The sequence below is a fragment of the Myxocyprinus asiaticus genome, chromosome 27, assembly GCF_019703515.2.
Source record: "Myxocyprinus asiaticus isolate MX2 ecotype Aquarium Trade chromosome 27, UBuf_Myxa_2, whole genome shotgun sequence".
NCBI classification, from domain to species: Eukaryota; Metazoa; Chordata; class Actinopteri; order Cypriniformes; family Catostomidae; genus Myxocyprinus; species Myxocyprinus asiaticus.
Genome location: NC_059370.1, coordinates 26,819,732 through 26,843,964, shown reverse-complemented (window position 1 = coordinate 26,843,964; position 24,233 = coordinate 26,819,732). Strand labels below are relative to the sequence as shown.

Here is a 24,233-nt window from a genome sequence, read left to right as displayed (position 1 = left end):
TCGCACTGAACCCAGTGTTTGCAGTGCTTAAATAGTCCATTAAATAAGGTACAGGTGTATAGAAATCAGTCCCGCTGAGGATGATGGGAATCGTAGTTCGTGAGAAACAATTAATACTCGGGTGACGGCGCTCTCTGGTGGTTATCGAGGAAAGTGTTCGTAACAAAGTTGAGCAGGCTCAAAAAGTCAAATGCAAGAAAGAAAAAAGCTGTGACCATACAAAAAAATTATATGTATATTATGAATATTATGTAACAATTGACGTAAAAACAAGACACAAAACAGCAATGCATTAGATATATGATTGGATGAGCTATGTTTGAAGCCATTTTAAAATAGATGATATACTGTATATACAATTGAATAACTGGGATGATCAGTTGAACATCTATACTAATGCACAAAATTACTAAATCAGTCCCATTATACTCATTGAAGCTACAGTATCTACACTGGAAAAGCCAATCCGCAACACAGTTTGCAAAGCAGACTTGGTGTCTGATTTTTTTAATCGTCCAAGTTTAAACCATGGTATAAATGGGACAGCTTAATCTGTACCGGTTGACACATTTCTACCTCCGCATGGTATATACAAAAAGACATATTTTCTCTCACTGATGGCTCACTGATCAGACAGAAGTTTTCTTATATAGCAGAACCAGGAATCTATTTACCTGTTTCAGTGATGTCACTGCTTTTGATCCATGCCAAGCCCCTGGAAGTTCATACAGGTCTGATGACAGCACAAATATAGCCAAAATGTACATTCACAGACATTTAAATATATTTTATCCACGATGCATCTCCATACGCCAGCGAGACTGATGTGTGACCAATGAGTGCACATGCCCACCAGTACATTACCGTAAACATTTCTCATTCAGAAGTTACAAATGTTTTGTGTTGTTTTCAGGTCAGATTTGGTCACAATATTACAAAACCAGGGTTTCTGCAGGTTTGAAGGAATGAAATTTAAGACTTTTTAAGGCCAAAAAAAAAAAAAAAATTAAGACCACTTTCTCAATAATAATAATAATAAAAATTAAAGAATTAATTAGCTGGTAAATAAAACACCACTGAGACTACTTGGATGTCTCTGGACATATTTTTTATATTTTATTGTGCATTTATGTGTTTTCTTTTTTAAATAAGTTAATACAACAATAAAACTCTAAATGAATTCATTAAGAATGCCGAAGCCTAAAGTATGTAGCCTATATTGTGACCCTTCACTTTAGTCACTTGCTTTCCAGCAAGACGTGATGCAATAGACCAATGCTTTGGCAATGTCACCATGCGCAAAAAGTAAATTTTATCGGATTACATTGTTGAAAAATTATTCCGAGGGCTCTCGTTGACTGCTGTGGCTTGAGGATGAAGATCATCAACAGAGCTGACTGGAATAAGGAGATCATTTCAAATCACAACTTTGCAGCAAACATTTATAGCGAACATGATTACATGCTTGTTATTAACTCATTTTATTATAGCAATTGTATCGCTAAGAATATGTTTGCATTTATGATGGTTTTGTGTCATATATTCGTTTAATCATCTAATCTGTCAAATCTAACACAACAGTCAGTGGGCTTTCTGCCACCACTTACTGCGCATGCGCTGACATCTTATTTTCCACAACTCATGTTGTCTGGAGTTTTTTGTCTACTGAGTGTCCTTGAAAAGATATTTTTCCAATATTTAGTCTACGTAATGATCCATATGTGCTGAATAACATTTATATATTTTTTCTTGGCAGATACCTTTACTAAATACTTTAACAGGTAGTTAAAGGGCAGTTCATTTAAAAATTAAATTTCTGTCATCACTGCTCACCCTTGAGTCTGTATGAATTTTTCTCTGCCGTGGAACAAAAAAGGAGATGTTAAGCAAAACGTTTAGTCTCAGTCACCATTCACTGTCACTGCATCTTGTTTTTCATTCAATGTAAGTGAATGATGACTGAAAATCCCTAATATCTCCTTTTGATATCCACTGAAATAAGAAATTCATGCAGGTTTGCAACAGCATGAAGGTAAGTAAGTGATGACAATTTTCATTTTTGTGTGGAATATCTCGTCAGTTACCTTAAAAATGGCCATTTAAAGTTGAAAATATGTATTGAAAATATTAACAGATTAAATTATGAAAGAGAACTGTGCTGCATAATTAGTTATGATGTATATTGAAAACGGATTATATACTAAATATTAAATACAGATAATATATTTTTATATTATGTATATTATTAATATTATAATTTATATAATTATATTATTATTGTTTTGTATATTATTATTATGATTATTTTTACATTAATTCAGATGGCAGAGAAAATACCTGTATATGTCAGATGGAGCTCTAGAGAGATGGAGATGAGAGATATAACAGGTGTAACTCTGCAGCTGAGTAGTTCTGTTAGCTTTACAATTCTTGTCAAAGGTGATGTAAAATAAGGAAGCGCCACGATTTGAAAGGTGTCAAAAGACTGCTCCAACCTCGAGCGCTTGCAAATTGTAACGTTGACCGCTTTGTCGACCGCTTTATAAGCAGGAGCAATAGTGTTAGCGCATCGCTCGCTTACAGAGACGCAACATAACGCCATTTGCATTTCTGATTAACGGGTTTATTAAGGTTTATACATGTGTAACATCGTAAGTTCAGTAAAAATGCACTTCCCTTCACATGCTCACACTAAACTCAAGCGTCAGCTGCTAAATGATGGATACATGAGAGTGAGAGAGAGAGAGTGAGAGAGATGATTTTGACTCGCACAAATTCTGCTGTTTTAAGCGTCTCCTCTATTCACGCCCCAAAATTTAAGACCTCAGCAAACTAAATTTAAGACTTCTTGTAATTTATTTAAGATATTTAAGACTTTTTATGGCCTTAAATTTTATAAAGTAAATGTAAGACTTTTTAAGGACTTTATGTATGAATGTAAGAGCAGCTTTTAATTCCTAAAGAAGGCTTTTGTCACAACCCACAGCACAGCACATTGAAGGTATATGCATGGCAGCGTGGTCATACAGTGACGTTGTCACATGAAACAGGTCAATATACCCATCTTGCTGTTAGACTGTAGAATTTGACTTCATACAAATTAAGCTCAATCGACAGCATTTGTGGCACAATGTTGATTTCCAAAAAATCATGTTAACATGATTGTAGTGTGATAAAAGCGCTTACTAACCTTATCTGTGGAAAGTTTTTTCCAACTTCGTTGCCATGATGACATAACACTGGTAAACCTATAATTGATTTTATCACAATAAAATCATGTTGAACAAAGATTTTATTACACTAAAATTACGTTAACATGTATAATATTTACAGTATGTCTTGTGGCTATACTTTTGAAACAGTTTGCATTTTAAAATGTATGGACTGGCGCCTTTTACTTCCATTGCAAGTGTCTTAATGTAACCACAATTTTTGCATTTGAAAAAAATAAAATTAAAAATAATAATCGAGGGATGAGTTGAAATAATTTATGTAGTAATTAATATTATGGTACAAAGCTTGTATTGAACCCAGAACGTTCCATTAAATGTTTTGCCCAGTCAGATAAATATCTTCCAGCTCAAATTTCTTATAAATGTCAAATGTCTTGTATCTTTACGCAAATGTTCAGGCCAACAGGTATGGATGTTGTCTGGTGCCTGGACTTAGCCATTGACATTTCGCTCTCTCTGAGGCATACTGCAGATACCCCTCCCTGTGCCCTTAAACCCACAGCCATTGACCTCATGTTGCCAACTTCACCCCATTAATTAGGTGTTTAATTGGTAACCTTTGAGAGTCCAGCAAATGTGTGAGAGAGAGAGAGAGAGAGAGAGAGAGAGAGAGAGAGAGAGAGAGAGAGAGCTGCTTCATCTCTGCCCCTGTGCACCAGAGCTGAGTGGAGGATCCAGTGCAGCACTTATTGAACTTTAATCTGCTTTCCAAAAAGCTGCTGTGTCCCTCTCATTAGACTCGGTGGCATTAGGCTGCTGTGTCCAGCCCAAGTGGAAGTACAGCTATATGTGATCTTCACAAATACTGCTGTGTTCCACAAACTAGCTGTACAATTGAGGATTTACAAAACTACAATCACAAATTATTAAGCTGCCAAGAGCCACATAACAGCAGCACCTTTGAGAAATCACTGCACCCCAAACATTTAAGAAAGATTTGAACATCATAGGCAAGGCAATTTATATGATGAATGTTGTGTAATTTGCAACTGAAACTGAAACATAAGGGAGACATAAAGAGATCATCATCAACGTTTGCACTGTCGAAAAGGTTGAAAAAGTGTCAATGCCAGAGGCTACAGAATAACTTTCACTCTGTAATTTCAGTTAAGAAGCCTAAAACCATTAGCAACTATTCTTAACAATGTATGTGCTAGATATTGCTTAACTTAGTTAATAGGTTTGACAAGCACTGTTTTTCTTTCAGTGTTTACCTTTTTTCTATTGAAATATAAAATTTGGGAGTGAAATATCAATGGGCTTGTCCTTAAAAAAAATAAAATAGTCTTTTGCAATTTTGCAACAAAAACATGCAATTGCTAGTTGAAGGCAGGAGATACAGTTTTTATGATGAGGGGAAGGGACATTCTCACTATAGAGAGCATTTAATTAGGCAAAAAATATTTAAAGACCAGTGTGCATGATGACTCTATTCTCCTGGAAGAGAAAGACACAGTTTACACCTGGTATTAAGATTAGTTTTGATGATCTGATCACATGTGGTCAGCGTTAAATACAGGTCTAAACAGGGTCTAAAATGTTTTGTGATTGGATCACAAAAAGCATATACAAATGTGGTCAAAAAAGCATATGACCACATTGCATTTGACATGTAAACTCTAATCCGTCATGTATGAGTCCTGGCAGCAGCGAAGTGACACCCCTCACCTGTCAATCAACCACTGCACTAAAACAAGAGATAACACTTTGACAGTTATGAGCGGTTTAAAAGGAAATAGCTGTCTGATCGGGAAAATAAAAAAAAGCAAATAGATACACAAGGCTGATACCTTTACGGCTGTTCTTCATTGTCTCTGAAATCAACATGCAGGGACTTAGGAGAAGCACAAACATCTGCAGCTCAGGTTAATACGTTATAAGTTATCCACTAAAATAACGGACAATTCTGCTCGAAATGTTTCATTTGTGCTTAGATAAAATTACAGATGCATCTGGGAGAAACAGTGCACCATATTTTTCGCTCTTTCCTTGTCTTTTCTGACTTTGTTGTGCTTTAATGTCATCTAGTAACACACTGACATAGTGACTGATGAACAGTATGCTATCATGAAACAGATCCAATCACAAGTGGTCACAGGAGATGCATTTAAGCACTAGGTGTAAACAGTGATGTGTTGGATCACCCGAGATACATCTTAATACCAGGGGTAAACAGGGGTCAAAGACTGTCATTTTTAAATGCATAGTTTATATCTGCTAAAAATTCATTTTGTCAACTTTCAAGAATACAGTGAAATGTAGATGCCCTCAAAGCTAATAGACATGGACTAAAAGCAACATAACTTCAAATTTGATTTCATGTGGTCTTCAAAATACATGAATGAATCAACAATAATAATTTTAACCCTTGCTTGCCCATTCCAAATGATCTAAAACACAAACTGTCATCTCACCTGGGAGAAATATCACAGCCCTGCTGCATGAATGCTCCCAATGAGAACCAGAGACTGTTGAAGATGCCGAACTCATTGGTCTGCTCCTGACTCTGCTGGTTCTGGTTCTGTTGGCCCTGACCCAGTTGTGCTGATAATGAGGAGGGCTGGTTAGGGTTCTGCTCAGCTCCTTCCTCATAGTCATCTGCGTGCCACTCGTATGGACTGAAGCGGCTGACCAGGAAAAGCACCACGCTCACGCCAATGTAGGCAAACACAATACACATCCAGATCTCATAGGCCAGAGGGTCCAGGAATGAGAAAACGCCGGGCTTGGACTTGGTGGGCTTTTTGATCATGATGGAGATGCCAAGGCTCATGAAGGGCTTGGAGAAATCAATGACTTCCTCTCTGACCAGGGTGATTGTTAGTGGGGCCACCGCTACGTCAGCTTTCTGCAAGGAGAGATATGATGTTGTACCAATTTATTAAAATTTTAATTATACAGTGCTGTGAAAAATGTTCTTACTAAATTGTTTTAGATCTTCAAACGAGATATATCATAAAACAAAGGCAACCTGAGTAAACACAAAATACAGTTTTCAAATATATACTTTTTATTGAAGCAAAAAAGTTATCCAACACCTATATCACCCAAGTGAAAAACTAACTGCCCCCTTAAACTTAATAGCTGGTTGTGCCACCTTTAGCAGCAACAACTGCAACCAAACTCTTCCGATAACTGGAGATCTGTCTTTCACAATGCTGTGGTGGAATTTTGGCCCACTCTTCTTTGCAGAACTGCTTTAGTTCTGCTTTAGTTTAGAGCATGAACTGCACATTCAAGGTCCTCAATTGGGTTCAAGTCAGGACTTTGACTAGGCCACTCCAAAACTTTAATTTTGCTTCTTTTGAGCCATTCAGAGGTGGACTTACTCCTATGCTTTGGATCATTGTCTTGCTGCATAATCCAGTTGTGCTTGAGTTTCAACTCACGGATTGATGAACAGATGTTCTCCTTTTTTGTGGTAGAGAGCAGAATTCATGTTTCCCTCAATTATTGTAAGTTGCCATGGCCCTGAAGCAGCAAAGCATCCCCACACGAGCACACTACCACCAACATGCTTGACCGTAGCTATGATGTTCTTTTTGTGGAATTCTGTGTTTGATTTACACCAGATGTAACGGGACCCCTGTCTTTCAGACAGTTTCACTTTCGACTAATCAGTCCACAGAACATTCTCCCAAAAGATCATTAAGGAGTGTTTTGGCAAAATTCAGATGAGCCTTAATGTTCTTCTGGGTTAGCTGTGGTTTTTGCCTTGCCACTCTTCCTTGGATGGCATTTTTAGACAGTGTCTTTCTTATAATGGAGTCATGAACAGTGACTTTTATTGATGCGAGAGAGGCCTGTAGTTCCTTGGATATTGTCCTTGGCATTTTTGTGACTTCCTGGATGAGTCATTGCTGTGCTCTTGGAGGAATTTTGGAAGGTCGGCCACATCTGGAAAGGTTTACAACTGTGCCAAGTTTTCTCCATTTGGAGATAATGGCTCTCACTCTGGTTCTTTGGCATCCCAGAGCCTTTGAAATAGCTTTGTAACCCTTCTCAGACTGATGTATTTCAATCACCTTTTTCCTCATCATTTCTGGAATTTCTTTCGACCTTGGCATAGTGTGCTACTGGGCAAGACCTTTTAGCAAACTTCATGCTGCTGAAAAATTTCTATTTAGGTGTTGATTTGATTGAACAGTGCTGGCAGTAATCAGGCCTGGGTGTGTCTAGTCCAGCTGAACCCCATATGAATGCAGTTTTATAGATTTGGGGATTTAGTGACTAAGGGGGCAAATACTTTTTCCACACAGGCTCAATTGGTATTGGATAAAAATTTTTGTTTCAATAAATAATATTATCATTTAAAAACTGTATTTTGTGATTACTCAGATTGTCTTTGTTAGATTTACACAAAACAGAAGAAATCAGGATTAAATACTAAATACTTTTTCACAGCACTCATGAACCAGCAAAGTCAACCTGACACCTGGCTAAGAAGAACATAAGTATGCCTGATAACACAGTGTCCTAACCAGGTGTTACGATATCTAAACACTTTTATTACAATTGCTTTTCTTATGTAAATCTTAATAAGAGGCTATGTGCAACCCAAACACTAATACTGTGTAAATGTGGACAAATAAATTAGACTTGAGTGGGTGACTGTGTTTTTCTGTAATAGTAAATACAGAGCCGACCTGTTCTAACCTCTTCTTTGTTTCCTTTTCCACCTGAATTTCAGAAGCTCATTTACTTTCATTATTATTGCGTGAAAAAATGAAAACTTCTGGTCACAATTATTAAAACCCCCTCAATCTGAATGAGTTCTGGTTTTCTCAGTACACTAATGATTACTTTTCAAATCACTCACTTGATGTTACGTTGATGGGTTGACGTTAGGGGTTGCTCCTGATCCCCCGATCTCTCTGAATCTCCTTTTCAGTCGGAGGAAGAAAGTTTATTGCATACACTCTCCCAGTGCGAGCGTTGCAAATTTTAATTGAGCATACGTTTCAGTTTAGGTTGTTGAGTCAACTCCTTGTATGCTTTGGAGGCTGGTCCAAAGGCAGAGCAGTCTCTAAACAGAGGCTGTCTCACTGGGTTGTAGATGCTATTAATTTACAAATCACAGGGCTTGGAATGCCTTGTGGGGGTTAAAGCCCATTTCACAAGAGGTATGGCTTCCTCTTGGGAATGGGAAAAAGGCTTATCGGACATCTGCCAAGTGGCAGGTTGGGCTTCCCCAAACACTTTCATTAGATTTTATAATCTACAGCAGACGTTTCCTCCCTGTCTTCCCAGGTGCTTTCTGTTAAGGGAAACTAAGCTCTCATCAGCGCTGAGTAGTGCTGAAACAAGTGTCTTGTGACAAACTTTGTAGACTCCCCTTTTCGGGCTAGTTACAACATGAATGCCTTTGTAAGGATTCGCTCTTAAACCACATAGAAGGTTGTTTTCCGTTTGGTAAAACAACTCTCGGGTGTTAAGAAGAATAACAGTTTAATACTGCTCTAGTGGCATCAATATTTTTGTACACTACCCATTTTGTAGAAGTCTCTTCTAACTGTTATAAGAAAGCGGCTCCCCCATGGGCGAGCCCTTTTTTATTATTACCATAAATATCTTTACAGAAAAACAGCTATTGTAATCATTCTAGTCTGGTGAATTTTTCATAGATTACACACAGGAAGCATTCCCTTCCTGTCTCCCATTTTTAAAAGCGCTCCCCATGGGTAAGCCTTTTTTTCTATAACCTTAATTGCTTCCCAATGTTGATAAAACAATTATGGTGATCATTAATCTAGTTAATTTCTCCTAGATTCCACATAGAGTCAACTCTTCCTCTGATCGGTTTAAGGTGCCCCTGCTGGTGGCGCCTTTTATAACCATGATCAAAGGACTGTGAATTCAGTCTTCTCTCCAAACAGTTCATTACCTCACATGACATGAGTTCTGAGGAGAAGACATCTTCGAAAGACATCTGCCAATGAATTTGACATGATGGAAAACCACTCAGAGAGATCGGGGGCTCAGGAGCAACCCCTAGCATCGACTCATCGACGTTACGTCTCCTTCACTTTTCAGGGAACCAGGGTTACCATAGTAACCTAGATGATTTCTCAGTACTTGGTTTAAAACCAAAAACCATAACATTTCTGTATCAGAGTGACATACAATAACCAATGGAAATATATTTTATTCTTTAGCATTTGCCCTTACAGTAATGCATGTATATTCAGGTCAGGATCTTGTAATGTAGTGAAAAAAATAAGTATTACTTACACCATAAACAAGCTCTCCCACCATCCCGTTCCACATCTTGGTATCAGGATCTCTGGCGCCATATTTCCCATCAGCCACTATCTTGAGTGAGTAGTTGTATCCCACATGTTTGGCTATCTCTGCGGCCAGCTCCACACAATAACCTTCATACTTATCATTTCCTGTTAACTGCTCATGGTTCTTCTTCAGCATAACATATGGCGATTCCTAGCCAGTACACACAGAAGGTGACATTATAGTTAATAGAAACATACAACTGGGTCCAGAACTAGTCTGAAACCACTTGTTAAGATACATCTATTTTGCATTTTTTTTTGTTGTAATTAATACACATCACATTATAAATTATATTATCAGCATAACAATTTGTTGAAAAGTTTAATTGAAAAATGGTCATAAACTTCAGAATTTCTAAGTATTTGGTATGTCTCCCCTTTTGCTTTAATGACAGCATGCACTTGAGCTGGTATGGACTACACAAGGTTTTTTTTTTTTTTTAAATCTGATGATCCATGTTATCCAGAATGATTTGATAATGTTAGAAAAAGCATATTGTGTGCTTCAAAGGGCTTAGCATGGTCAATGTCACAAATTAACTAACATTTGATTGGTGACCTAGACATTTTTTCAGGTGATCTGACAAACAAAAATAAAACAACAACAAAATTCTATGTGATCTCAGAGTTTTGGACCTTACTTTTGGGTAACATACCTGAAATATCATTATCAACTGGGAAAACAGTAAGATACAAGCATAATGTTCACGTTCTGAATTCGGGAAAGGTACTTAAATCATATTTCAAGACACTGAGAGGGGAAGAAATGGTTGACACAGCAGAGAGGAAATAGTGGTCTGTTACTAAGAACATGGCGAATTTGACAGGTTTATTTTCAGATGGCTTTTCTTGTGCATCACGGACAGACAGGCAATTAATTGGGTAGAAAGTGTAGGGTGCTTCTATTTGTGGATGGCCTGTAATATGAGCTAGCTGTTCAATTGTGAGATTTCAGAAAGATTGGACATTCTGAGGAGATTACAACACACATGGCACCTGAGGCCCTAGTGACAACCCACACAAGAACTTTTACAAAGAGCTCACAATGAACAATAATACAGTGTAAAGAGAGTGTAAAGGGAGACACTGCTGTACAGGACACTCCTGCAGTCTCATGGGGGGCGGGGCATTTCACACTGCATTGGTGGCACAGAAGCCATCTAATTGGCATATCTAATTGCCATATATATTCCATGGCGGAATTAGAGGAATAATTCTACCAAATATTAAAATTCTGTCATCATTTTCTTACCATTCACTTTGATTGAAAATTAAGGTGAGTAAATGATGACAGGATTTTCTTTTTTTAGGTGAAGAATGGCTACGTTGCGGTTGTGGTTTTTTTCGTCAGAAAGCCACCCCAGCGTCTCCCCGTCTCGGTTCTTCTACCTACGGGTATGAGGCTGAGTCGGTTAGCACTGGGGGTGATTTGGGGACTTCAATGGGAGCTTCTCTGCTGGGTAACCCCCCATGGACCTCCCATTCCCCTGCATGCTTGTATGCCCCGGCCGGGTTCTGGGATGAGACCGTGGGCCCGTCTCAGGGCAGGTTCGCGACCTCATTCGGAACTTGCGAAGAGGATGAGATATCCATTGCAGCATCGGAGAGCGGGCTCGCCATGACTGATGCAGAAGACTCGGCTGCACTCCCACCCTCGGGTACGGTGGTCCAGTCGCAGGCGGAGCTGGCGGCCATGCTTGCCCGGGCAGCCGCGAGAGTCGGGCTGGAGTGGAACCCTCCGCTCCCCCCCGAACCCTTGCGGCTCGATGATTGGTTCCTGGGGCCGGAGCGCCGCTCACGGCCATGCTCTGCCCTGTTCCTTTCTTCCCGGAAGTACATGAAGAGCTTACAAGGTCGTGGCAGGCACCTTTTACTGCCTGCACCCGATTCACGAACTCTTCCGCTCTCACTACCCTCGATGGTGGGGTGGCGAGGGGGTACTCAGCGATTCCTCGGGTGGATCAGGTGGTCGCGGTGCACTTGTGCCCACAGAGCGCCGCCACCTGGCGGAGTCATCCAAGGCTCCCGTCCAGGGCCTGTAGGCTCACGTCATCACTGATGGGTAGAGCCTACGGCGCTGCTGGACGTGCCACCTCCCCCTGCATGCCATGGCTCTCCTGCAGGTGCACCAAGACAAGGCACTTAAAGAACTTAAAGAAGGATTAATGCAGGAGCTGCGCTCGGCAACCGCCCTCACCCTCCGGGTGACGAAGGTCATGGCGCGGTCTCTCAGGAAGGCGATGTCCACCTTGGTGGTCCAGGAATGCCACCTTAGGCTCAACCTGGTCGAGTCGAGAGAGGCTGACAAGGTATGATTCCTTGACGCCCCCATCTCCCAGGCTGGCCTATTCGGCGACGCCATCGGAGACTTTGTACGGCAGTTTTCGACGGTAAGGAAGCAGACGGAGGCCATACAACATATCCTGCCCCGGCGCGGCTCGAGGCCCTGCACCCCGTCTGCTCATCGCCAAGGGCGTCCTCCTGCGGAGGTAACACCGGCTCCACCGCAGCCCGCCCCAGTGGGGGGCCACCCGTCTCACGGCTAGCCACCAAGTATCCGAGGAAGGCTTTGAAGCGCCGCTGAGATGGGCAGCCCAGGAAGTCAGGAACTCACCTTCAGGAGCTGGTAAAGATACCACTCCTTCCCCCGATGGAGGGTTGGGTGGAGAATCCTTATTTTCCTTTTCTTTTGATATCACGACCGCCGGACACCATTTCTCTCTGGCAGGTTCAGCGCCCCGGAGGCGTGATTTCCTCCCCCGTGCGCCCAGCTGTGACACAAGTCTGCTCCCAATGTGATGGTCTCCACGGGTCACGAGGACGCACTTCTTCCTCCCCGTCCCAGGCCGTTCCTGGGGTAGTCACAAGGAGCCAGGTAAGTGCTTTGATGTCTTTAGACTCGGCACGGCCACAAGTGGTACCTCAGGCTCCACCCCGTCACTAGGCCCTGCCCGCCGGTACGTCCAACACAGTTGTTCCATTGGTACCTCTCGCACGGAGCTTGGGGGCATGGCTCACACTCCCCAACCCATCACGTTGGCTGATCAGGACTGTTCGACTCAGCTATGCGATTCAGTTCGCCAGGCGTCTGCTCAGGTTCTTCGGCGTCTGCTTCACTGTGGTGAAAGGCAAGAACGCCGCTGCCTTGCGCGCGGAGATCACCTCCCTCCAATGGAAGGACACGATCGAGCCTGTTCCACCATCTGAGATGAAGAAGGGGTTTTACAGCCCCTACTTCATTATACCTAAAAAGGGCGGCGGGTTGCGGCCAATCTTGGACCTGCGAGTTCCAGGCTTTGCACAGACTTCCGTTCAAGATGCTGACGCAGAAATGCATTCTAGCGAGCGTCCGGCATCAAGGCGGTAATCCTGAAGGATGCGTACTTCCATGTCTGAGTTTTACCTCGACACAGATCCTTCCTGCTTTCCTGTTTGCTTTCGAGGGCCGGGCATACCAGTACAAGGTCCTCCCCTTCGGTCTGTCCCTGTCACCTTGCACCTTCACGAAGGTCGCAGATGCAGCCCTTGCCCCGCTAAGGGAAGTGGGCATCCGCATTCTCAACTATCTCGACGACTGGCTGATCCTAGCTCACTCGTGGGACTTGTTGTGTGCACACAGGTACCTGGTGCTCATGCACCTTAGCCGGCTGGGGCTTCGGGTCAACTGGGAAAAGAGCAAGCTCTCCCTGGTTCAGAGCATCTTTTTTCTTGGTATGGAGTTAGACTCGGTCTCAATGACGGCATGCCTCACAAACGAGCGTGCGCAGCCGGTGTTGAACTGTCTGAGTACGTTCAGACAGAAGACGTCGGTCCCACTGAAATCTTTTCAGAGTCTCTGGGGCATATGGCATTCTTATCGGCGGTCATGCCGCTCGGGTTGATGCATATGAGACCGCTTCAGCACTGGCTCCAGACTCGAGTCGCAAGATAGGCATGGCACCATGGAGAACACCACGTGCTCGTCACGCAGGTCTGTCGCCATCTGTTCAGCCCTTGGTCTGACCTAGCATTCCTACGGGCAGGAGTCCACCTAGGGCAGGTCTACAGGCACGTCGTGGTTACAATGGATGCCTCCAAGTGTGGCTGGGGTGCCGTGTGCAGTGGGCACGCAGCCGCCGGCCCTTGGACTGGTCTGTGACTGTGTTGGCACATCAACTGCCTCGAGTTGATGGCAGTATTGCGCACCCTGCGGAGGCTTTTGCCATTGATCCGGGGCAAGCTCGTGTTGGTCCGGACAGACAACACAGCGATGGTTGCGTACATCAGCCACCAAGGCGGTCTACGCTCTCGTCGAATGTCGTAACTCACCTGCTGTCTCCTCCTCTGGAGTCAGCAGCGGCTCAAGTCGCTGCGAGCCACTCATATCCTGGGCAACCTCAACAGCACAGAGGACATGCTGTTGTGGCAGGTCACGCTCAGGGGAGAGTGGAGACTCCACCCTCAGGTGGTCCAGCTGATCTGGAGTCGATTCGGTCAAGCGCAGGTGGACCTGTTCGCTTCCCGGGAATCCTCCCACTGCCCGCTCTGGTATTCTCTGACTGAGGCTCCCCTTGGCAGAGACACGTTAGCACACAGCTGGCGCCTGGGGCTGCACAAGTATGCGTTCCCCCAGTGAGCCTACTTGCACAGACATTGTGCAAGGTCAGGGAGGACAAGGAGCAGGTCATCCTAGTGGCACCTTATTGGCCCACCCGGACTTGGTTCTCAGACCTCACGCTCCTCGCGACAGCCCCCCCGGCGAATTCCCCTGAGGAATGACCTTCTTTGTCAGGGACGGGGCACCATCTGGCACCCGCGACTAGACCTCTGGAATCTCCATGTCTGGCCCTTGGATGGGATACGGAAGACTTAAGTGGCCTACCACCGGCAGTGGTAGACATGATCACGAGGCGCCTGTATGACCTGAAGTGGCGTCTGTTTGCTAAGTGATGTTCTTTCTGACGCAAAGACCCCCAGAGATGCGCAGTCGGATCAGTGCTTTCCTTTCTGCAGGAGAGGCTGGAGGGGCGGCTGTCCCCCTCCACCTTGAAGGTGTATGTAGCCGCTATATCGGCACATCACGATACAGTTGATGGTAAGTATTTGGGGAATGCACGACTTGATTGTCAGGTTCCTGAGAGGCACAAGCAGGTTAAACCCCCTCAGACCACGCCCCATTCCCTCGTGGGACCTCTCCGTGGTCCTTTGGGGTCTACAGGGAGCTCTATTTGAGCCCCAGAGTCAGTAGAGTTAAAGGCGCTCTCTTTGAAGACTGCCCTCCTGACGGCGCTCACCTCCATCAAGAGGGTAGGGGACCTGCAGGCGTTCTCTGTCAGCGAACTGTGCCTGGAGTTTGGCCCGGGTGACTCTCACGTGATCCTGAGACCCTGACCGGGCTATGTGCCCAAGGTTCCCATGACCCCTTTCAGGGATCAGGTGATGAACCTGAAAGCACTTCCCCAGGAGGAGGCAGACCCAGCCTTGGTGTTGCTGTGTCCGGTGTGTGCTTTGCGCATCTTCTTGGATCGCACGCAGAGCTTTAGAAGCTCCGAGCAGCTCTTTGTCTGCTTTGGGGACAGCGGAAAGGAAGCGCTGTCTCCAAGCAGAGGATCGCCCACTGGGTCATTGATGCCATTGCTCTGGAATATCACGCCCAGGACGTGCCCCCCCGTGGGGCTGCACGCCCACTCTACCAGGGGTGTAGCGGCCTCCTGGGCTCTGACCAACGGCGCCTTTCTAGCAGACATTTGTAGAGCAGCGGGCTGGGCAACACCTAACAGCTTTGTGAGGTTCTACAACCTCCGGGTTGAGCCAGTTTCATCCTGTGTGTTGTCAGGTTCAAACAGGTAAGTCTTGGGACAGCTGGCCGGGTGTACCGCTTGCGCATAGTGCCTTTCCCCTCCCTTGAGGCGAAGATGTGCGCTCTTTCTCCCAGTCGCATTCACAAAAGTGTGGACCCTGGATGTCCTTCCTCCTTAGCCCTGTGGCTGGCGAATTTTCGGAGAAACTCACCGCCGGCCCAGTATGTGTGCTAATTAGGCCCTGTACTGGGGTAGGTGCCCATTGGTAACCCCATGTGAAGTATTTTCCGCAAAGTGGTTTCCCCGTTGGTAAACTGCATCTTCCTTGGTCAGACGCCCTCTGCCGTTGGTCACCGTGTCTGTAGAAACTCCTCCCCCCTCGGGTAGGATCTACCACGGGACCCTTCCACATGACATGCTTCCGACTAGACTCGGTAAGACCATGTGACGTATTTCCACTTGAAAGCCCCCCCTTTCTGGGTGGGGTGTAGTCTCTGCGGTGTCCTCCTCTTTGGAGGGACACCCCCCGACATGGATCTTATATGGCCCCCTGCTGAACAATTTCGTTCCTTTTGGAGAGAAAAAAAAAAGAGAAAAGGCTGTGGCTGGGCCAGCCGGTCCTCATTTTTTTGTGCAGTCGACTTGTCCCTGAGGTGCAGGGGACCATTTGACGCCCACAAGAGCGTTGGGGGAGGTTACGTGACGGCCGGGTGCACTGGCTACGAGACACACAGAGGTCTGCCCGTCTCGTCCCGCGAGTCCACGTAACACAGTTCAGTAGTCGTGGCGTTTTGTATAGGGACCCCTAGTGTCACTTCATCGACACAACATCGAGAGAGTGACAGAAGGGGAAAGTCTTGGTTACTGTCGTAACCTCCGTTCCCTGATGGAGGGAACGAGACGTTGTGTCCCTCCTGCCACAACACTGAACTACCCACTGAATGGGCTGGGACCTTGTCTCAGCTCCTCAGTTGAAAGTTGCATTCCAGCTCCTTTTATACCCGTATGTCCGGGGGAGTGGCATGCAAATTCCACTTGCCAATTCTCATTGGCCTTTTCTCAAAGATTAGAGATGTCTGGGGCTCCCAGGAGCGACCCCTAGTGTCACTTCATCGACACAACATCTCGTTCCCTCCATCAGGGAACGGAGGTTACGACAGTAACAGAGACGTTCTTGACATCACTACTTGTAGTCAGGGCCCTGTCTTATGGTCTGCAGAGAAACACCCAAGATTTGTGACATGCCACTAAGAGGAGGTAAAGAAAAGAGAAGTAAAGAAAACAAAAAAGAATGAAAGAAAAAGAAACCACTGCTGTGCAGCACAGATTCAAAACTGAAAGCAAATGAGAAATATATATATACATACATACATACATATATATATATATATATATTTTTTTTTTTTTTTTTTTGCCAAGAGACAGTAAGAGTAGAGTATATAGAACAAAAGTTTTCCAAAAAGCTTTTCCAGAAACAAAACATAAAATGCTAAAAGCCTCATTACTGTGTTATATCTACAAATGCTTCAATATGACCAAAAAAACTGAACACAGTTGTGGTTGCAATGTATCTTACAAACAGACCCGCACTATTGCACCACATTTCCTGCTAATGTAGCCCTACGAGATGGCCAACAAGCTGTCTTTTAGAGAATGAGACCATTCTTTAGAACACCTGCAATGATGCAACTTTTCCCAGCCTTTATAATAAACTGACTCAGCAGGACAAACAGCATAGTTCAGAGCATTAACTGCAATCCATCCCACTCCCTTGTGAGCGCTTAGCCCCTAACCCACACCACTGATCCATTACTAGCTCTTTTCTATCACTCATTCCCCCCACGTCCCTCCATCAGAGACCGGTCCACTTGCTCTGCCCTTTCTGGGAAAGAGATGGGCAGTCCACATATCAAAGGTTAATTAATGCCCACCGAAGCATAACTTGCAACAGAATTGCTAAAACACATGCTAAGCTAAGGATCTCTGCTGAATGAAGGTAGAGAAAATGAAAATTAATCTTTTGTCCACAGCTATCAATTCAATCCCAGGTAAGTATAAGATGAAAACACCATGGCTTGAGGTACAGTAATGTCTCATTACAGACAGAGCACAGAATAGCCTTCATGCTTTTATCTGCACAGTATAGAATTACCAGCATCATACGGAGAGATAAAAACATGGAGGTGATGCATCAGACGGCAGTGGAATTATTTGAAAAACATTTGAAGAAAGGAAAAAAAATATATATACAGAAAACAGTTGCAGCTTCTTTTGTATGTTCCACATGAGATACATGGAAAATGGACTGCATTGTGAACCGTTTCAACCAATTAACTGACAATAATAAGAAGGATAAAAAAATAAGAAGGATTCGCTCATAAATTGGACAACACTATGGCTTGCAAGCTAGATTTACTCTACACAAGAGCAAGAGCACCATTTACAGTAGGTGATGAAATATTTTAGAGCTGAACGTAACTAAAATTATTTAAATTCACAAAATAAATTTCACAACTTTTCCTTGACATTGAAGATTTTGTTAATTTCCATGACTTCTCTTGATCTGAAAAGCACAATTTTAAAATTCCCTGATATTTACAATGTTTTCCATTGTGTGGGAATCTTGTTAACCTGTGTTAGCTTTAGCCTGCTAGTTAACAACGGAAAGTCTAATTGTACGAGTACAAAAAATACAGTCAATTTAACAATGAGAAACAACTTTAATTGTATCTATAGCACTTACACTTGAAAAGAGCCAGCTCACAGATCACTTCAATTTTTCCTGATGGCTCCAGTGGCCTTATAGTCAAAGTGTCCAATGGTTGTACTTTTGGCAAATGCAGCACATCATGTTAGTATGGTTAAACTATAGTATCAGTAGTATTTGACCTTCCTACTTATTTAATGTACTGCTTTTTACATACTATGTAGCATTTTAAGACAGGAATAATGGGGTCATAAAAATCTAATATGCTGTAAAAGTGTAGCAATTTATCTGGAACAACCAGTAACCTGCATATGTTATGTAGGGAAGACATACCAGAATAGTGGTAACAATATATGTGCGGTTTTGAAGTCCGTAAGTCTCATTACTTCCGGGCATGTAGGCTGCCGTGCTCACAAATTTCTCATCCTCATTCCAGTAACCCACCTGAGAAAAGATCAAATCAGGGACAAGAACTTAAGCACCATCAAGATAACTCACAGGAGATGTTACATGAAACAGAGCTAATTTAGTATATGAGGTCTGCAGAGGTTGATTGGATTTGTGAAGTGAAATCCATAATGGAGCTTCAAAACATTTTATTTAAACTATAAACAAATAAATCCATCAGCGAAGTGTGAAACAGGCTTCTTAGTCTGATATTTAACTACTTACTTTCTTTGGACCTGTCGGCCTGAGTTCCATCACACTGACAGTGTAGTTTGTCCGTCGTCCTTTCTCATTAAACTGAATGTGTCCCGTTAAGCCCTCGATCCGAACCTTAGTTAAAATGAGAAGATGTCTTTATTTTCGACAAAGACATTACAAATTCATTTCTTTCTTTCTTTCTTTCTTTCAGAAAACTCAAGTACTCCTCCACTGAAGGGTGTGCGTCTCTCACAGCGCCTCTTCTTTGTGTACAGTACTGAATGTCTCCCAGGCCACATGATGGAGTTAATTGACTGAGTTGAACATCAATCTCCACAGCCCCTCAGCAGATGGACCAAATTCCCTCAGTCCAGCACACATCAGACTCTCTTCAGACACAGCCTCAGGCAACTGTGAGAGAGAGCCTAGCTCTGTGAGGGCAACTCTTAGTACACACTGAGTTTACTAGATTGCTTTGGACTTCCTCAGACTTCTATTTTATAAGTGGTATGGTAAAATGCACGAGCTTCCTAAAGGAGAAAATACCAATTTTGTGTAAGGCTTCTCGAACACAGGGTATTTCCAAAGTCTTCCAATAAATCATATTTGGTTACCTCTAACAAAATCTGCTCCAGCCTGCCTGCCAACTTGCATCTTTTGTGTTTGTGTCTTCATACCACACCTGAGGCAGAGAGGCAAACACCTGCCTAAGGGTAACCCAACAAAGCCAGGTGCCCTTTTCCTAACATTTCACTTACAAATACAACTTGTCATGTTCTGTTATGACCAGCATAAATGTTTATTACCAATTGGCTTTGTTTATTATCTCCTATGTCACATTTGATTGTGATGGTCTCTTTGGTGAATCAAAATGAACTTTACAAGATAAAATAAAGATGTAATTTCCTTATTGTGTCATTCTGGACACTCAGAATAAATTAGAAGGAATGACAGTCTTACAGATGGGGAAGTTTATGTTTGCGAACATATTAACTCTGTATCGAAACCTAGTGAGTTGCCTTGCTTTGCTGCCTACATAGGCAGCTGCCATGATGGAACCTCATTAGAGACTGATTTTGAAGGCTTAACATAGGCAGCAAAATTTTATACTATACAGTTTACACTAAACAATTTATCTTGTCATCACTGAATGTAATATAAAATTGCAGCCCGAATCAAATACTTCTGCACTACTGTCATTTTGTAGTGTTTAGGCCAAAGTATACTTTGGTTGATTATGTGTGGGGACAAGTTTTTTCTGGACATGCGGACAGTCCTCATTTGTGCTCATCATCAGCACACGCACCTGCTGTTGACTGTATGCAATCCAATCCAGAATGCATAAAAACGCAGTATACTCGGTCCTTAAATAGTGTGGGCAGTTAATTGTAAATTTGGCAAATCACTTGGTTTTGGAACGGAGCAATAGTGTTAGTTCAAAAATGTGTGTATGCAAGTGTATCCATGTGCAATTCCTCCAGGGTTAGATACCTGCTGAAGTGCTCGCTGAATATCGATGCCTTGGCCCCAAGGTGCTGGTGGGTTGGCCAGGCATTCTCCAGCATTTCCACGGCGAGAAATATCTATCCTCTGCCGACGGAGATTCTGGAAGGCTGTGGACATGACTTTGACCCCATCATATGTGAGAGCTCCAGTGTACTGCACCAAGAATGCACAGGGAATGCAGAGAGAAAAATGAGTAGTGCACTTTGCTATAATATATTTGATATTAGAATCTGTGCGTGTGCCTAAATAGCATTCTCATAACCCAAATAAATGGAGTGTCTCAGACAGAGAAAGGACAAAAGGCTTTTTGTATATTAGATTTTGAGGTAATGCAATTGCGCTTTCAGCAAATGTTACTGTGATTCATTATACAGCTTCCTAATTGCATGTAGTTTTCAGGTTTTTAAAAAAGTTTTCATTTAATTTCTTTTCATGTCAGGATCAGTTCTTAACATTGTAAATTATTTAAATGTAGTGTGTTGAAAGGCTGTAGTCCATTGAGTGCCTCACCTTCAGTCCTCGTTTAGGAACTTTGGCATCTTTGTTGTCAAAGTCCATCCACTGCTGCACTATCCTGCTGATGTTTGGGTCTGCGTAGTTCACCAGCTGGAACCCTATTACATTAGCCTCACTCTTCTTAAACTCTGTCAGGTCGATGTCCAGAAAACCCTAAAGGAAGTAAATAAAGAGATTAGAATCCAATTTCAACCAAACATCAATCATATTAATCAAAATACATGGCCAAAAGTAAGTGCACACCTGAACAAGATAAACATACATGCAAAACCAAGAGTTGGTCTTCCCTTTGCTGGTATAACAGCTTCCAGCCTAATCACTATATCCTCAGGTACGAGAGGTCAAGCAATGATTTTGGGCAATGGTCCCTAACTCACAGTCAGTGTTCCAATTCATACCAATGGGGTTCAATTCTGGACTTTGTGCAAGCCAGTCAAGTTCTTTCACACTAAACTCAGTAAACCATTTCTTATGGACCGCATTTGCAAATAGCATTGTCATGCTGGAATAAAAAAATATTCCAATTTTACTGAAAAGGTTGAGATTAAATGAATGTATACGAGATTTTATGCACTGGCTTGCAGTGGGTGTAAATGTAATTGCCAATCCTGATAATTAGAAGGTGGTATCCACATACATTTTTGCATGTAGTGTACTGTAGGTTATTGACTAAAATGAAAACAGAAACCACTCAGAGATAAATTACAATTATGAAAACCCTGCAACTGCAAAAAAATAAAAATAAATAAAAAAAAAATAAAATTCCAACATAAGAAAAGGAGGTTGAATTTTCTGGTTAGGTGCAGTAAGGAGGGCATGATGCCAGGCCTGTGGAGTGCTTTCAAATGTAATGTAGGGTTTAAAACCATAACGGAAAGAATGGTTGGGTCAATCACTTAATGAAAAAGGCTAATCCTTCACATCCACCGAGGCTGGTTATCCAACAAAGCTTGGTTCTTATCCGACGCTGTGCCGGAAAATGCCTGGGCTATGAATGGGAATTTATAGCAAAAACAGAGGCACATCTTGAGAGGTTGCTGGAGGTCTGTCTTTGATCCGACTTGCTCTATTTAGTAATTCTAGGCTTTTTCCCACAATCCAATCAGCTGAGATAAGCTGCCCCAGAGCATAGCAGCCTACCCACTCTCCACACCTGAGAAAACACTCTAACCTGCACAAGCAAGGACACTAAATTTAGCAGCTTACTTTGCCATTAGGAGAAATATTGTGAACATATATAGTTTTAGGGACAAGGAGCAAGACAAACTGCATTGCTAAAGCCTAGTGTACACTACATGACTCAAGCTCATCTCCTTTTGAATTGGCGACTAATCTGAGATGAGAAATGCTGAAGGGAGTTTCGCCCACGGCTCCATACAAGCTAAAACCACTACTGACATTACAAAATAGGTACTGCTCTAAAATAACTCAGAATTCTGCTCTAAATGTCATGTTTGCTTATAATTATGAGAAACTGTGTGCCAGTTTTTAATGCTTTCTTTCTCTTCTTTTACTTTTTTGTACATTATTATCATTCAATTCAGAAATACAGCAGCCACATCACATATCATATAATATTCTCCTGTAACCCGCTATTCCAGTGGGAGAGCTCTCATTGTAACTGTATGGAGGAACTGCTATCACAAAGTTGGCCTCAGGGCTGAGTTGTCAAACACTTTTGTTTCACAACCTCATCACTCTCTACATTGAGAGTGAACAAGGCAATCAGACATTCACAGGCTTTATGCATCACTGCACATACAGTGTGCTTTTACTGTGCCGCTGGGATACATGTCATCATGAGCATAAAATGGAATGCTCTCTGTGAGTCTAAAACATGGCAAAGTTTTCAAGATTACAACAGACTTTTGAGCTTATTTTGGCATTCACCATACAAAAGGGTTTATACAAAATTAAAGGAAAAAACAAAGTAATTTATAAAAAAAAGGGAAAAAAGCTTTTACTGATTTCAAAAAGCTGAAACGCTTATGAAGAAACATTATGAAATTTCATGCCATAAATATACAGGTTGCTGAAATTAATTACATTTGGGAAGTTGACATGTCCAGTGGTGTAACATGCTATACTCATTCTTTTATTATTATTATTACTATTATTATTATTATTATTATTATTATTATTATTATTATTATGCATGCAATTTTTAGTACCTCATATATATTGAGCGACTATTTAAGAATATTTGTCCTATTAAAAATATTTTTATTTACACAACAGGACCCTTTAAAATTAACCAGTGAAGACAAAATGATTCAAAATGATGATATGCTTCAGAAGTGATGACCAGTTACAGAATCTAAAATATATTCTTTCCCTAATACGTTCATATACAATTTAACCTGAAATCTTGATGCTGATTGATCGATGAAAAAAAAAAAAAAAACTCATGGACATGTTCTGTCAACTACCCATAAATTCTTCAGGCACATTTATCATATTTATTTTACTGAAGAGTTGTACAATATACACATTTAAAGCAAGCATTTCAGCATTAAAGACTATCCTCAGCGCTTAACATTAATATGGCCAAAACAAAATATTACTTATTGGAAACCAGAGTTAATTACAAACAATGGGTAAACACACTAGATCATAATCAAGGCTAACAGGATAGAATTAACCAGCGAACCAATTAACATGTTGTATATACTGGAACACATACTGTACAATATGTACTAAGCCATGGCTACAAGTGTCAGAAATAGAATTCTCTACAGTAGCTGGGGAACAGAGATAGGGCAACATGGTAAATAGTACAGCAGGTGACCTGACTGCCTGGTTAAACATAATAGGCAACTCCAGGGGTCTGGAGGCAATATACAGAAGATGAAGGAAAAATGAGGACAGGAACGGGAGTCATTTCAGATGTCTTTGATTATAATGGCAAGCTGCTTTTTGAAGCACTGCCACTGCTGCTGCTCTCTTGTGATCGGCTGAGTCTTCCTTTTATTTATATATTTATTTATTTTTTGGTGGGCAGCACAGTCTTTTGGCATTCCCTCTCATGTCGTTTATCTGCTCTCATAGCAACAGTGACATCCTTTCTTTCCTGGAACAGAGCACCCTTAATGATGCCATTCAATTGTATGTGCCTGATGGATTTGATTAGGTTTTTGACTGATTTTGTCAGTCCTCCTCTATTTTATTTCCCACTCTCCCTCTGCTTAGCCTGATTATTCTCCATTTCAGGCGTAGGCAGCCCTCCTACTTTAAAATTACAGTAAAGGATTTTGACCATACAATCCTACACAAACTCATTGAATTAAGAAATGTAAAATTTTGGGTGAGAACACCTGCGTTCTCATTAGTTCTCAAATCACACCAGTCTAGCAAAAGTCTCATGAGCTGCTGTCAGAATGTGCTTTATGACTAATGTGTCTCTTTAAACCTGAAGTGTGCCATTTCTGTGCCACTAGCATACCAAAAAGATTTGAAAAAATTTCATAAAGGGTTTCCTGGACACTCAACCCTGTCTGCCATTGGTTGAACAAATAGTCCTGCCCTAAACACACTTCAGATTTAACATACAAGAAAATAA

At 42.3% G+C, this 24,233-nt stretch overlaps 1 protein-coding gene across 3 annotated transcripts in view; it reads right to left on the bottom strand.

The window, feature by feature from the left end:
* The window catches only part of LOC127417685 (glutamate receptor 1-like), a 131,151-nt gene that overhangs the window by 38,495 nt on the left and 68,423 nt on the right, over window positions 1-24,233 (bottom strand). For all 3 annotated transcript variants that reach the window (XR_007893310.1, XM_051657840.1, XM_051657841.1), the window contains exons 6-11: window positions 20,669-20,827; window positions 20,144-20,311; window positions 18,680-18,784; window positions 18,341-18,451; window positions 9,465-9,671; window positions 5,648-6,081 (exon numbers count right to left, since the gene is read on the bottom strand). Coding sequence is in view for 2 of the 3 variants with exons in the window: in XM_051657840.1 (XP_051513800.1) it covers window positions 5,648-6,081; window positions 9,465-9,671; window positions 18,341-18,451; window positions 18,680-18,784; window positions 20,144-20,311; window positions 20,669-20,827 (1,184 nt within the window). In the remaining variant the exon portion in view is untranslated. The remainder of the gene's footprint in view (window positions 1-5,647; window positions 6,082-9,464; window positions 9,672-18,340; window positions 18,452-18,679; window positions 18,785-20,143; window positions 20,312-20,668; window positions 20,828-24,233) is intronic.